General features: G+C 44.5%; 1 protein-coding gene across 2 annotated transcripts; it reads left to right on the top strand.

Annotated features, from left to right (window-relative positions):
* The first annotated feature begins 3,277 nt into the window (after nucleotides 1-3,277).
* Nucleotides 3,278-15,395, top strand: LOC146205939 (uncharacterized). 2 transcript variants are annotated; one of them, XM_084586968.1, is made up of 5 exons: nucleotides 3,280-3,535; nucleotides 4,961-5,063; nucleotides 7,393-7,491; nucleotides 10,020-10,120; nucleotides 15,260-15,395. In XM_084586968.1, the coding sequence occupies exons 1-5, from the start codon at nucleotides 3,427-3,429 to the stop codon at nucleotides 15,271-15,273; spliced, it is 426 nt and encodes a 141-aa protein (XP_084443094.1). In that variant the 5' UTR covers nucleotides 3,280-3,426; the 3' UTR covers nucleotides 15,274-15,395. The 2 variants fall into 2 exon arrangements, with proteins under 2 accessions (XP_084443095.1, XP_084443094.1); XM_084586969.1 differs by lacking the exon at nucleotides 7,393-7,491 and having other exon boundaries at nucleotides 3,278-3,535.
* Nucleotides 15,396-15,782: the final 387 nt, after the last annotated feature.

Here is a 15,782-nt window from a genome sequence, read left to right as displayed (position 1 = left end):
TCCATCGAAACGCAGCCGCCGAGGTCAGGTTCAGCGAAAACGCGGTACGAACGAAAACGACATAAAAAAACAATCAAATTCACCGAATCCGATCTTTTCTCCCTAAAAAAGACGCTCTTCATTAAGTTTATGGCAAATGTAAGATGTATTAAGCTTGCAGACAAAATAAGTATTATTTCATCGTAAAGAACAGGCACTATTTTTCATAGCGGATTCGGAGATCGCAAACAGGAGCTGTATGTAGCCACAGCCGGTCTCGAGGGAGAGAGCGTTTCCTCGAGACCGGCCGTGATAGCCGTGATGTAGCTTTGGCAGTGTTGCACTTGATGTATGAAACGGAGTATAATTTCAAGCAGCGCTAACTTGTTAAGAGCAGGGCAACTGCATGCAGAAATGAAGAGAAAGAAAAAGTAGTAGTTACGTCTCGAGCCTGATCTTAACTGGTTATAATTCTTTGTCCTTTATTTTTGATATACTTTTGTTATTCATAATTATATTTTCCTTTTTAATTTATTTTTATTATTTTTACTATTTTCTATATTTCTATATATTTTTTTTTAATTTTACACATTTAAATTTCTGTCAGTGAACCGGATTTGCTCAAATTTCTAATCCAGTTCTGCAGAATGGAATCACAGAAAGCGTAATCACCGCCGGGTCGATGGCCAAGCATGGAGAAAGAAAAAAAAACCAATAACCCGTGGGTATGCGCCATGTTTATGAGGACAACAACAAAAACAAAAAGGTTCGCCATGGTTCGCGTTCGGACCGGACAGCTCATGGGACAGCTGAACGGGTGGCGCCGCCTCTCGGCGCATCGCTCAATCGCCGGAATGCGCCGGCCTGCCGGCGCATTCCCAGCGCATTGGAGCGTACTGTTTGTCGTTGGTTTGTGTGGAAATTGGAAATCCTAAGGTTTAGATGACGTTGTGCGTGAATATATCCTCAAGAGAAAAGAAAGTTGGGCTAGTTGTGTGAATATGTCCAGTGAAATGAAGTCTGGCCAAACAAGGCTGACGAAACGTGGTGCGTTATTGGCTCCACTGGCAGCTACGCAAACTCGTCGGAGGTTTTTAAGTCGATTAATTTCTACGGGTTTCCACAGAAGCATGCGTGGCGGGTGACCTAAGCATGGTTCTTCGAAAGGCAAAGGCACGAATCTACGTATTTGAGTACTGTGTGGTCATGGAAAGTGCCGAATTTTCAAAATTCCGCTTGCTACCGGATGCTGATCGTGCCTTCTGTTCCCAATGAGTGACGGCACGAGAGTCTCGGAGTCGAAGCCGCACTCCTTCACCTGCAGTCACTTTATTGACAATTGTAAATCGAAGTAACTCAACAGCGTAAGTTACAACGCTAGCATTTCCCCGCCTGTGTACAAGAAAACCCCAGCACGGAGAAAGAAAAGGCAGCTCCACCATCGTCGTTCGGGCTGCGTTACGATCTGCAGTGATTGTGCAGATACTTTCGCTGACATAGTCAAAGATAATTCACTTTTTTCTCTTAACAGAAAGAGCAGATAGGAGACATGAACAATTCCTATTTCCATGATCTTGTCATTTTTCCTCTTTTCGTTTGTCAACCAATGAAAATGCGCTGAGAGCTCTGCGTTGATACTCGTAGAATTTGTTAAGATTTGTTTGTGGCATGTTCATTTCGCCTAATAAAACACTCATTTCACAGCTCAATCAATACCGCATGGTCACAAAATCTACAATCGGCTTTATATAAAAGTCGAACAAGAAAAAAAAAATACAATTTAATTTGTGGAAACGAGCATAAACGTAGCATTTGTTTTTTAATTTCGAAGGCCGTGTAGCAGTTTTTTTTTCGCATTCACGTTGCACCTGACACGGCTTTACATATTTTCTCAGTAGCGTCCATTTCCTGGCCCGCCTAAATACGTGTTTCTCATCGGTGTTTTAGTGAACGTGAGATTTCCTGATTGTGGCGTAGTATGACAAGACCGTTTTACCTCTCTCAGAAATTGCTTTTATGGCCAATGTAAACATATTTAGTAGCAGTCCGGCAAGCTGCAGTGACAAAGTTGTAAAAGGAATGGCTTTCAGTTATCCGGATTCCTTTACGTGCAAATAGAAAACTACATACATGGTCGTGTCCCCTCACACTCATCAGGTATCGAGGTCAGCTAGGTATCGGCCCCGCAAGTTCGTGGTACGCTGAGAAAGTAGACCACCTTAGCGAACGAGCCATCAGAGGGATTCATTTAACATATAGAACGCTCTCTTAGTTGTCGGTGGCTTATCAATAAAACACGTACATCACACTATGTTTTTTTTTTCTCGATTGTATTTAACAGTTTGACAGTATTGGACCTTCAGATGTTCAAGGCTGGTGCGGTCAATCGCACTGAACTTCCTGCGCTGAGAGAACGCTAGCAGGAAATTTAATTTTTTTTTCTTTTCACAACCTCCGCAGCATGACAGGAGAAAGGCATGTATAGTATAATATTCTCTAAGTCAATTATATGTAGCAGCTCCGAAGAGTTCAACAAGAGCATTGTCGTATATGTAAAAATGATGCATTACTCATTTGGCTTATATTATGATTAAGTTTGATAGTCTCAAGGCCGGGTTCAGCGAGCTAAATGTAGCGTAACTGTGCAGGAAGTCCTGGAAGTATATGTGTGTTTGCTATTCCAACCTGGATCCTACTTTTGTCTTGCTTGTTTATTTTTCTCCTTTTACAACTCTAGTTGCAAGGTTGAAACTGGAATGTCATTTGCTATTATTCTACTCTGAATCGTTTGAGCCTAGCTATTACCAAAAAAGACAGGTGCAGCATCTTTTTCATTTTACATGAAAGCTAACCATTACAACTACCACTACTACGGCGCCACGGCTACACGGCTCGGCGGTATTTGATCTTCAGGCAGGTTTCGGCTAGATCTAATATAAGATGGACGCGCAGTGCAGGCGCAATTCCCGTCTTCGAAGTCGTCTTAACAAGTGCCTAACGAAGGTGTTCCTAGCGCATGATGAAATCACTCGCGCGGCATTTTCGAGTATATAACAGAGATACCATGCGCCGGGTGGTTTAAAAAAAAAAAAAAACACGCACGCCCTGCTGAGAACGGTCCTTTTCTTTTTCAAAATTTCCCGGTCAAAAAATACTCCTTACAATTGCTCAAAGCAGCTCAAAGCCACACCGCAAAACGACGGGTAGGGACAGGCTCAAAAACGCCTCGCAGAACGAAAACGACTGCGCCGCTGAGCCTCGGCATTCCGCTGTTTCGGCATTCCGCCGCGGGCGGCGCTGTTCCACCAAGGCGACGGTGGCGCCATACAACGGGCGCCCGGCTCCTGCGCGAGGCTAGCGAGCATGCTAGCGAGGCATTGAATCACGTCCATCGAACACACGCCATCTTTATCCCACGACGATCACTTCATTAGGCATCGCCAAGCTATGAGAGCCCTCCTTGGCCAGGAAACAGACAACGGGCCTAGGTCGTTCTCTATGGCGAACTGGAATCCGGGGCGAATTCCATGGAGCGGAGCAGCGAGTGCCCCGCAGTGTGAGTTTGCTTCCAAATAGTCTCTGATGAGTTGCGCTGGTGCACAGGCTGAAATTTTCTACTCGCAATGCTTTCAATGTGCACGAGTTAAAAATCGAGTTGAGAGAGATTCAGCCTGTTACCGTCCAGTTTCCCCCACTAGTCGCTCTGGAGTAGCCAGTTTGATCGTAAACCATGACAATCCGCGTTCGTTGGGCATACTAAGTTTTACTTCCGCGTTTGATGCTCACAACTAGCATCTGGCTGCAGTTAAGTTTCCGCACACGAACATAACATATAATTGACACAGGAGGCAAGTTAGCTCCTGGTGGCTAGTTGACGAGCTGCTAATGCCAGCGGCCGTTGCCGCATATAACTTAATGGGCTTACCCGCAACACATGCCAAATGGAACATTGATGGGACTGTAAGCACTTCCCTGCCACGCCATTTAAGTACAGCGTTTAAACGTTAATACGATGGGACAGCGTTAACAGTGTTAGAGTGTAACATCCTTAATGGTGCATTTATTTACAGTATGTTACAGAAAAACGAGAGTTACTGGTATCGTAGTTTAAATCATGAACGGGGTTCGATAACCGGTGGCCGTTATGGATGACGGGGGCATCACAGGACATGTCAGCTGGTCGGATGAGATGGTAAAATTTCTGTTCAGGTCCATCTGCATTTCTGGTGATTCAAGGGCACGCCATCACTTCTTCTAGGCTTGCCCTTTCCCTTGGCTCCTTCCGCAGTAGCCTAGAAATGAAAGCCTTGGCATCATCAGAGACGCGATTAGAGAACTGCAGGTCCACATGCCTGATCCTATTGTAGGTATATGCTTGGTACAGCTTGTCTTTAACGGAGGCGTTCCAAAGAGGAACTCGGAGGAGAGCACCCAAATCCCAAATATCCACTTTCTCATATAGACGCTCCATGTTAGATGGTAGGTAATCCATGGTACCAAACAGGGTTTAATGCATTGAGGGCAGAGCACGAACTGCACACCAAAAGCCTGCCATGATCACAGCATTGTAACTGATAAGGATGTTCTCTGGTTATAAATATCACAGTGAATTACTTTCCTGCTGTGGCAGTACTGGAGTGCCTAGCAAACTTTTCCTCAATAATCTTGGCTTTGGTGAGCTCCTTGTACAGTTCTCATTTCGGTGCATATTTCGGTATAAGGTAAACTCTAGTATCGCCGTGGGAGCAGCTACACAGCCTTAGGATATGAGGATGACTGAAGTGTGACTGTTTCTATCTCTCTGCGAAGCTGGCGCTCAATGTTGCCGCTTTTGTGTTGACACTCATCACCTTCAGAGCAATGACACTCTTGCTTTTCTTCTCCTGCCTATAGTCAACGTTCCCAAATTTTCCCTGTGCGGTTGTCTGGACGTCTCGAAGTCATCGAGCCTCCATTAAAATTGCCTATTTTCTTGTTGCAGCCCTCCTCACTGCCTGGCAATGTCTGCTGGGCTTCCACAGCCTGTGCGTTCTGCAGCTGATGTTCTTTACCAGCCACCTCGGACGAAGGAACGGGTTACAGAGGTAAATGAACACATGACGGTGGAAGACCTCTAGTAGGACAGTAACCTCGACTACAGTTGCTGGCATTAAAGAGGGTCAGCTAACGGAACTTCGCCCTGCGCGTCTGCACCGGTTAAGGCTATTGCAGAAATGTGAGAGTGGACTTTGTCCTTGTGTGTGTGGTTTGAATATCTCTGTGGTTAATTTTCTTTTGAACCATCTCTCACCCGCTTATGTCTTACTTAACTTGCACAAGCCAACTACCCCACATTTTTTAATTGCGCGAAAAGTGTTTAATCTCACGACCAGGAGTGAAAGACATCTCGGTGCTTGGCAGCTTCAGTGTCTAAGACACTCAATTTTCCAATGTCATGAAAGCGGAAGCGTGTCATAATCCCATTTCTTTGCAGAGGTTCGAGACCTGCTAGCAGATATGCAACCTGCATGTTTGCGTATCCGCTGTAACAGTATGCAGGCTTTTATCCATGGTTATACAGTTAGTATATCAATAAACTGGAAGTAGTGACTGCAGATTAGAATCATGGGAGGGAAACAGAATTAAATTAGTTAGGAGTCACTTCGGTAGTACTTGGACCATGAATACAATCTTACAAGCACCGCCCAAGAGGAGAGTACGGGGCGACTTTAGCTTGCCATGACTCAACATTGAACTCCTTATAAGCTAAAAACATCCGAGAGTGGATACGAAAACGACAAAAAAAATGTAAACCGACAGGTAGTAATGGGGAATAATTATACTCTAGCTAAAATGAACAGCGTATATGGGCATGATTCTATGATTTAGTAAACATTGATGGGGCAGCAGAGTTCTAACCTTGTTCTTACTTCCTCTTTTTTTACTGGCCCTGTGTTTTATCTCTGCTACACTGCCAATGCCATTATCGTGATGATTACTGCACCTACTATGCAGATGTCTGCAGAACCCCTTCTCCACATTAATAATGACAATAGCCTCCCTGTCTCTTCAAGCCTAGGTAGGACTTCAGCCTACACCAGTTTCCTTTTTCCCGCCTTTAAAATGCTGCCTCTATCCTTTAATGGATGCTGCGTTTTCTCCACATTATACTCCAGTTTGTATCCCTTGCGTTTATTGTTTAGCTTTAATAGCATTGTAAGTTAATTCTGTCCATAGCTTTGATGCTTTTGCACTTCCTGTTGAATTGTTTCGTGTCCTCAGAGAGCTTAGTGGTGTCCTAAATATGACCATTTATTTCTACTGTGCACACCATAACGATGGCTGCGCTTATGATAATTGTTTTCTTCTTTGGCTTACCCACAAAATAAAATGGGCTTACCCGCAACACATGCCAAATGGAAACTGGATGGAACTCTCAGCACGTTCCCTGCCACGCCATTTCAGTAGAGCGCTTAAAGGTTTGATGGGACAACGTTAACAGTGTTTGAGTGTAACATCCTTAATGGCGGATTTATTTACAGTATGTTACACAAACTGACATCTAGTCTAAATCATGAACTGGGATCGATAACCGGCGGCTGTTATGGATGACGGGGGCATTACAGGGTCAGCTGCTCGGATGAGATGGTAAAATTTCTCTTCAGGTCCATGTGCATTCCTGGTGATTCATGAGAACGACATCACTTCTTCTAGGCTTGCCTTTTCCCTTGGCTACTTCCGCAGTAGCCTAGAAATGAAAGCCTTGGCATCATCAGAGACGCGATTAGAGAACTGCAGGTCCACATGCCTGATCCTGTTGTAGGTATACCCTTGGCACAGCTTGTCTTAAACGGAGGCGTTCCAAAGAGGAACTCAGAGGAGAGCACCTAAATCCTAAATATCCACTTTCTCATATAGACGCTTATCTCAACCATCTTAGATGGTAGGTAATCCATGGTACCAAACAGGTTATGCATTGAGGGCAGAGCACAAACTGCACACCAAAAGCCTGCCATGATCACAGCATTGTAACTGATAAGGATGTTCTCTGGTTATAAATATCACGGTGAATTACTTTCCTGCTGTGGCAGTACTGGAGTGCCTAGCAAACTTCTTCTCAATAATCTTGGCTTTGGTAAGCTCCTTGTACAGTTTCTTATTTCGGTGCATATTTCGGTATAAGGTAAACTCTAGTATCGCCATGGAAGCAGCCACATAGCCTTAGGATATCAGGATGCCTGAAGTGTGACTGTTTCTATCTCTCTGCTAAGCTGGCGCTCAATGTTGCCGCTGTTGTGTTGACACTTCAACATCACCTTCAGAGCAATGACACTCTTGCTTTTCTTCTGCCTAAAGTCAACGTTCCCAAATTTTCCCTGTCTGGACGTCTCAGTCATCGAGCCTCCATTAAAATTGGCTATTTTCTTGTTGCAGCCGTCCTCACTGCCTGGCAATCTCTGGTTGGCGTGCGCAGCCTGCACAATTTTGGGCCGATTTTCTTTATCAGCCATCGCAAATAAGGTCCGGACAAAGGTAAATGAACACACGACGGTGGAAGACCTCTAGCAGGACAAAATAGCTATGCTCGACTACAGTTGCCGGCATTAAAGAGAGTCAGCTAACAGAACGTTGCCCTGCGCGTCAGCACCGCATAAGGCTATTGCAGAAATCTGAGAGTGGACTTTGTCCTTGTGTGTATGGTTTGAATATCTCTCTGTGGTTAATTTTCTTTTGAACCATCTATCACCCTCTGATGTCTTACTTAACTCTCGCTCTCTTGCATCTCACTTGCACAGGCCAACTACCCCACATTTTTGAATTGCACGAAAAGTGTGTAATCTCACGACCAGGAAAGACATCTCGGTGCTTGGCAGCTTCAGTGTCCGAGACGCTCATTTTTCCAATGTCATGAAAGCGGAAGTGTGTCATAATCCCATTTCTTTGCAGAGGTTCGAGACCTGCTAGCAGATATGCAACCTGCATGCTCGCATATCTGCTGGAACAGTGTGCAGGCTTTTATCCATGGTTATACAGTTAGTATATCAATAAACTGGAAGTAGTGACTGCAGATTAGAACCATGAGAGGAAAATAGAATTAAATTAGTTAGGAGTCAATTCGGTAATTCTCGGACCATGAATACAAAGTTATAAGCACCTCCCAAGAGGAGACTACAAGGCGACTTTAGCTTGCCATTACTCAACATTGAACTCCTTATAAGCTAAAAAAGTCCGAGAGTGGATACGAAAACGACAAAAAAAAAAGTAAACTGACAGGAAGTAATGGGGAATAATTATACTCTATCTGAAATGAACAGCGTATATGGGTAAGATTCTATGATTTAGTAAACATTCATGGGGCGGCAGAGTTCTAACCCTAACCTTGTTCTTACTTCCTCTTTGTTTACCGACCCTGTGTTTCATCTCTGCTACACTGCCAATGCCATTATCGTGATGATGACTTCGCCTACTATACAGATGTCTGCAAAACCCCTTCTCTGCATTAATAATGCCAATAGCCTCCCTGTCTCTTCAAGCCTAGGTAGGACTTTTGCCTACGCCAGTTTCCTTTTTCCCGCTGCCTCTATCCTTCAAGGGATGCTGCGTTTTCACCGCATCATACTCCAGTTTGTATCCCTTGCGTTTATTGTTTACCTTTAATAGCACTGTAAGGTAATTCTGTCCATAGCTTTGATGCTTTTGCACTTCCTGTTGAAATGTTTCGTGTCCTCGGAGAGCTTAGTTTGTCTTAAATATGACCATCTATTTCTACTGTGCATACCATAACGACGGCTGCGCTTATGATTATTGATTTCTTCTGCGCTAAGGTAGTCACCCTCAGCTAAATCCAAATATCTGTTCAACGGTGAGATTCTGAATTCCTTGTAAGCTTATTCCCTATAAGTCTGAGGTAGTCACTCTAAAATTCCCTAAAAGGGGAAAAAAATCCCTCAATTTTTTTTTTTTATAAAATGGCTTACCCACAGAATAAAATGGGCTTACCCGCAACGCATGCTAAATGGAAAATTGATGGGACTCTAAGCATGTTCCCTGCCTTGCCATTTAAGTACAGCACCTAAAATTTTGATGGGACAGCGTTAACAGTGTTAGAGTGTAGCATCCTTAATGGCGCATTTATTTACAGTATGTTACAGAAAAAACTAGAGTAACTGATATCTAGCCTAAATCATCAAATGGGATCGATAACCGGTGGCTGTTATGGATAACGGGGGCATCACAGGGTCAGCTGCGTGGATGAGATGGTAAAATTTCTGTTCAGGTCCATGTGCATTCCTGGTGATTCATGGGCACAACATCACTTCTTCTAGGCTTGCCTTTTCCCTTGGCTCCTTCTGCAGTAGCCTAGAAATGAAAGCTTTGGCATCATCAGAGACGCGATTAGAGAACTGCAGGTCCACATGCCTGATCCTGTCGTAGGTATACCCTTGGCACGGCTTGTCTTAACAGGAGGTCTTCCGAAAAGGAACTCAGAGGAGAGCACCTAAATCCTAAATATCCACTTTCTCATATAGACGCTTATCTCAACCATCTTAGATGGTAGGTAATCCATGGTACCAAACAGGGTTTAATGCATTGAGGGCAGAGCACAAACTGCACACCAAAAGCCTGCCGTAATCACAGCATTGTAACTGATAAGGATGTTCTCTGGCTATAAATATCACAGTGAATTACTTTCCTGCTGTGGCAGTACTGGAGTGCCTAGCAAACTTTTCCTCAATAATCTTGGCTTTGGTAAGCTCCTTGTACAGTTCTCATTTCAGTGCATATTTTGGTATAAGGTAAACTCTAGTATCGCCGTGGAAGCAGCTACACAACCTTAGGATATCAGGATGCCTGAAGTGTGACTGTTTCTATCTCTCTGCGAAGCTGGCGCTCAATGTTGCCGCTGTTGTGTTGACACTTCAACATCACCTTCAGAGCAATGACACCCTTGCTTTTCTTCTCCTGCCTAAAGTCAACGTTCCCAAATTTTTCCTGTGCGGGTGTCTGGACGTCTCGAAGTCGTCGAGCCTCCATTAAAATTGGCTATTTTCTTGTTGCAGCCGTCCTCACTGCCTGGCAATATCTGGTTGGCGTCCGCAGCCTGTGCGTTCTGCGGCTGATGTTCTTTACCAGCCACCTCGGACGAAGGAACGGGACAGAGGTAAATGAACACGACGGTGGAAGACCTCTAGCAGGAAAGAATAACTATGCTCGACTACAGTTGCCGGCATTAAAGAGGGTCCGCACCGGTCAAGGCTATTGCAGAAATGTGAGAGTGGACTTTGTCCTTGTGTGTATGGTTTGAATATCTCTCCGTGGTTAATTTTCTTTTGAACAATCTCTCACCCTCTGATGTCTTACTTAACTCTCGCTCTCTTGCATCTCACTTGCACAGGCCAACTACCCCACATTTTTTGAATTGCGCAAAAAGTGTCTAATCTCACGACCAGGAGTGAAAGACATCTCGGTGCTTGGCAGCTTCAGTGTCTGAGACACTCAATTTTCCAATGTCATGAAAGCGGAAGCATGTCATAATCCCATTTCTTTGCAGAGGTTCGAGACCTGCTAGCAGATATGCAACCTGCATGCTCGCGTATCTGCTGGAACAGTGTGCAGGCTTTTATCCATGGTGATAGAGGTAGTATATCAATAAATTGGGAGAAGTAGTGACTGCAGATTAGAACCATGGGAGGGAAATAGAATTAAATTAGGCAGAAGCCAATTCAGTAATACTCGGACCATGAATACAAACTTATAAGCACCTTCCAAGAGTAGAGTACGGGGTGACTTTAGCTTGCCATTACTCAACATTGAACTCCTTATAAGCTAAAAAAGTCCGAGAGTGGATACAAAAACGACAAAAAGATGCAAACCGACAGGAAGTAATGGGGAATAATTATACTCTAGCTAAAATGAACAGCGTATATGGGCATGATTCTATGATTTAGTAAACATTGATGGGGCAGCAGAGTTCTAACCTTGTTCTTACTTCCTCTTTTTTTACTGGCCCTGTGTTTCATCTCTGCTACACTGCCAATGCCATTATCGTGATGATTACTTCGCCTACTCTACAGATGTCTGCAGAACCCATTCTCCACATTAATAAAGACAACAGCCTCCCTGTCTCTTGACGCCTAAATAGGACTTTTGCGTACGCCAGTTTCCTTTTGCCCACTTTTAAAAGGCTGCCTCTATCCTTCAAGGTTTGGTTTGGTGTGTGGGGTTTACGTCCCAAAGCGGCTCAGGCTATAAGAGACGCCGTAATGGAAGGCTCCGGAAATTTCGACCACCTGGGGTTCTTTAACGTGCACTGACATCGTACAGCACACGGGCGCCTCGACTTTTGCCTCAACCGAAAAGCAGCCGCCGAGGCCGAGATTCGATCCCGCATCTTGGGAACAGTAGTCGAGCGCCGTAACCACTGCGCCACCCCTACGGGGTCTATCCTTCAAGGGTTGCCAGGTTTTCTCCACATTATACTCCAGTTTGTATCCCTTGCGTTTATTGTTTAGCTTTAATAGCATTTTAAGTTCGATTCTGTCCATAGCTTTGATGCTTTTGCATTTCCTGTTGAAATGCTTCGTGTCCTCAGAGAGCTTAGTGGTGTCCTAAATATGGTGTCCTAAAAGGCAGCAGCGGTGGCGTAGCGGTAGAACAACCGCCTCGCATGCAAGAGGACCGGGGCTCAAATCCCGGTGTCGCGCAATTCTCCACCGGATTAAAAAAAAAAAAATCCACGTGTCGATGGAATTGCATAAACAGGTTTGGGATGCGACCCGATGCCGGTGAACACCTCCGGCAACGCACTCCCTCACCAGAACAGGAGTTGGCCGCCCTGGTGCAGTAATTGGCCACAACCTCTCATGATAAGCTCCACAAAACCCCGGCCCTCAGTCACCAGCGGCCGCGGAACAACTGACCACGGCGGCGGTCAGACCTGTGACGCAGCAGGGGGTGCTAAGAAAGCCTGGCTCCGCTGGACAGGCCGCCATTGGAAACTGACCCTGGCAACGTTTAATGCTAGAACCCTAGCTAGTGAAGCTAGTTTAGCAGTGCTCTTACAGGAACTAGAAGGTATGAAATGGGATGTCATAGGGCTTAGTGAGGTTAGGAGGCCGAATGAGGCATATACTGTACTGAAGGATGGGCATGTACTGTGTTATCGAGGTTTACCAGAGAGGCGAGAACTAGGAGTAGGTTTCCTTGTCAATAAGTATATAGCGGGTAATATCGATGAATTCTATAGTATTAATGAGATGGTGGCAGGCATCGTAATTACGCTTAATAAGCGGTATAAACTGAAGGTTGTACAGGCCTATGCACCTACATGTAGTTATGATGACCAGGCAGTTGAAAGCTTCTACGAAGATGTAGAATCGGCAATGCGAAAAGTAAAGACGCAGTATACTGTACTAATGGGAGACTTCAATGCCAAGGTAGGGAAAAAGCAGGCAGGACACAAGGCAGTAGGTGACTATGGCATTGGTTCTAGGAATAGCAGGAATACTAGTTGAGTTTGCAGAGCGCAATAACTTACGAATCATGAATACCTTCTTCAGCAAACGGAAGAACCGGAAATGGACATGGAAAAGTCCGAACGGGGAGACTAAAAATGAAATAGACTTCATAATGTGTTCAACCCCCGCCATTATGCAAGATGTAGAGGTAATCGGGAAAGTGCGATGCAGTGACCACAGGATGGTGAGCTCCCGAATTAGCCTAAATCTGAAGAAGGAATGCAACAGATTAGTAAGAAAGAAACCCATCAACGAATTAGCGGTGATGGGGAGGGCAGAAGAGTTCAGAATCTCGCTACAAAATAGGTATTCAGCTCTAACCGAGGATGGCGACATTACCCTAGAAGCAAGGAACAATAATTTCAGAGATATCATTACTGAGTGCGCGGTAGAAGTAGGCGGTAGGACAGTTATAGAGGATACCGGTAAGCTGTCTAAGGAGACGAAAGATTTGATTAAGAAACGCCAAAGAATGAAAGCTTCCAATCCAACAGACCGGATCAAATTGGCCGAGATATCAAAGCTAATCAATAAGTGCAAGGTGGCCGATATAAGGAAGTATAACATGGAGAAAATTGGGCATGCTGTAAAGAACAGGGGAATCCTTAAAGCGGTAAAGAAGAAATTGGGCATAGGCAAAAACCAGTTGTATGCAATAAGGGACAAGGCGGGCAACGCCATCACGAATATGGATAAGATAGTCAAAGTAGTCGAGGAGTTCTATACAAATCTCTACAGTAGCCAAAGTAGTCAGGATCATAATGAGATTGGCGGTAGGGAAAAACATTCAGACGTTCCACCAGTGACGAAGGACGAGATCAAGAAAGCACTAGAAACTATGAAAAGGGAGAAATCAGCTGGAGAGGATCAGATAACTACGGATTTGCTGAAGGACGGGGGGGATATTGTGTTAGAAAACTGGCCACCTTGTATACGCAGTGCCTGGTGTCATCGACGGTACCGGAACCATGGAAGAATGCAAACATTATCCTCATTCATAAGAAAGGGGACTCTAAGGACCTTAAAAATTACAGACCAATCAACTGTCTGTTACGTATAAGGTATTTACTAAGGTAATCGCTAATAGAATCAGGACAACCTTAGACTTCAATCAAGCAAAGGATCAAGCAGGGTTTCGGAAACGGTACTCTACTATCGATCATATCCATACCATCAATCAGGTGATAGAAAAATTCGTGGAATATAACCAGCCCTTATACATAGCATTCATTGATTACGAAAAAGCATTTGACTCAGTTGAAACCTCGGCGGTGATGCAGGCATTGCGAAATCAGGGGGTAGACGAGCCGTACGTGAAAGTGCTGGAAGATATATACAGTGGCTGCACAGCAACCATAGTTCTGCATAAAGAAACAAAATTCCCATAAAGAAAGGTGTTAGGCAAGGAGACACAATCTCCCCAGTACTATTCACAGCTTGCTTAGAGGAAGTATTCAGAGACTTGGAATGGGAGCAGTTAGGGATAAGGGTAGATGGAGAATACCTCAGTAATCTGCGATTTGCTGATGACATTGCCTTGCTAAGCAACTCGGGAGATGAACTACAAATAATGATTGATGACCTAGACAGGAAAAGTAGAAAGGTAGGCTTGAAAATCAATATGCAGAAGACTAAGGTAATGTTCAACAGCCTTGGGAAGGAACAGTAGTTTACATTAGGTAGCGAAGTACTGGAAGTAGTAGGCGAATATGTCTACTTAGGACAGGTAGTAATCGCAGATCAGGACCATGAAAAGGAAATAACAAGAATAAGATTGGGATGGAGCGCATTTGGCAAGCACTCGCAGATTATGTCTAGCAGCTTACCGGTATCGCTAAAGAGGAAAGTATATAACAGTTGCATCTTACCTGTACTCACCTATGGCGCTGGAATGTGGAGGCTAACCAAGAGAGTTCTACTTAAGTTGAGGACAACCCAGAGGGCTATGGAACGAAAAATGGTAGGGGTAACATTAAGAGATAGGAAGCGTGCAGAGTGGGTCAGAGAAATAACTCAAGTTACCGACATTGTAGTGGAAATTAAGAAGAAGAAATGGACATGGGCAGGACATGTAGTGCGAAGAGAGGATAACCGATGGTCGCTTAGGGTAACAAACTGGATTCCAAGGGAAGGAAAGCGTAGCAGGGGGCGGCAGAAAGTTAGGTGGGCGGATGAGATTAAGAAGTTCGCAGGGGTCAAGTGGATGCAGCTAGCACAGAACCGGGTTAAGTGGAGAAATATGGGAGAGGCCTTTGCCCTGTAGTGGGTATAGTCAGGCTGATGATGATGATGATGAAATATGACCATCTATTTCTACTGTGCATACCATAACGATGGCCGCGCTTATGATAATTGTTTTCTTCTGTGCTAAGAGAGAGAGATATTTTAATGGCAACAGGAGATGTCTGCCTTGTGGTAAGCCTAGCATGCTACTCCTGATGAGGGATGAGGGTGACAGAGTGTGGGAGGGGAAGGGTAGTCTAAGGTAGTCGCCCTCAGCTAAATTCGAATATCTGTTCAACAGTGAGATTCTGAATTTCTTGTAGGTTTATTTCTTATAAGCCTAAGGTAGTCAGCCTAAAATTTTCTAAAAGAGAAAAAATTCCCTAAACAGGATTTTTTTATAGGCTGTATTATGATAGGCTTTGTTCTTACTAGCATCCAATCCATCATATGGTCGCCACATCGTACCTTCCAGTGATCTATCGCTATGTTTAATCAGATTTCTGTGAGGCTGCAGTCTTTCTTGATTCACTAGCTTCATTCTTTTTTCACCAATGCAGATTGCTGCCGGTGATGTTCATGGTCATCTTGGTCAGCAAGCCAGGCGCAATCTCTTCTGCCCAGCGGAGCGCTGCCGTTACTTTATATATTTATTTTTATGCATAATTTCATTCGGGATACGCATTTCTAATACTGTTGTTATTTATTAAATAAAAATGTTGCGGCAATTGAGTGTACATTCTTTTAGCGGCCTAAACGCACTCGACAAGCACGTATCCACAGTTGTTCAGAGGGTTTCCTCAATCCGAAAAAGAGGGTCAAACTCTGGGCAGACCGGAATTCACAGAAATTGAAAGACTACAGTTAAAAGAGACGACAGAGCGTCATCTGCAATGCCGGCAGTAATCGAGAGATTTAGCTCGCTGGAGATGTACTGACGTAGACCGGTTTGCTGGACCCCTCCTGCACACATGCATTGACAGGGGTGAGTGCAGCCTACGGCAAGCTACATCTCTCGCAGCCTGCATTGCAGACGGCTCCCGTCTATTCTTTTGAGATATCACGAGCATTTCAAAATGGCAG

Source organism: Amblyomma maculatum, chromosome 1, assembly GCF_055883805.1.
Source record: "Amblyomma maculatum isolate TAMU_Amacu chromosome 1, ASM5588380v1, whole genome shotgun sequence".
In the NCBI taxonomy this organism is placed as follows: Eukaryota; Metazoa; Arthropoda; class Arachnida; order Ixodida; family Ixodidae; genus Amblyomma; species Amblyomma maculatum.
Note: the sequence above shows the minus strand (reverse complement) of the source record. Positions and strands in the feature narration are given on the sequence as shown.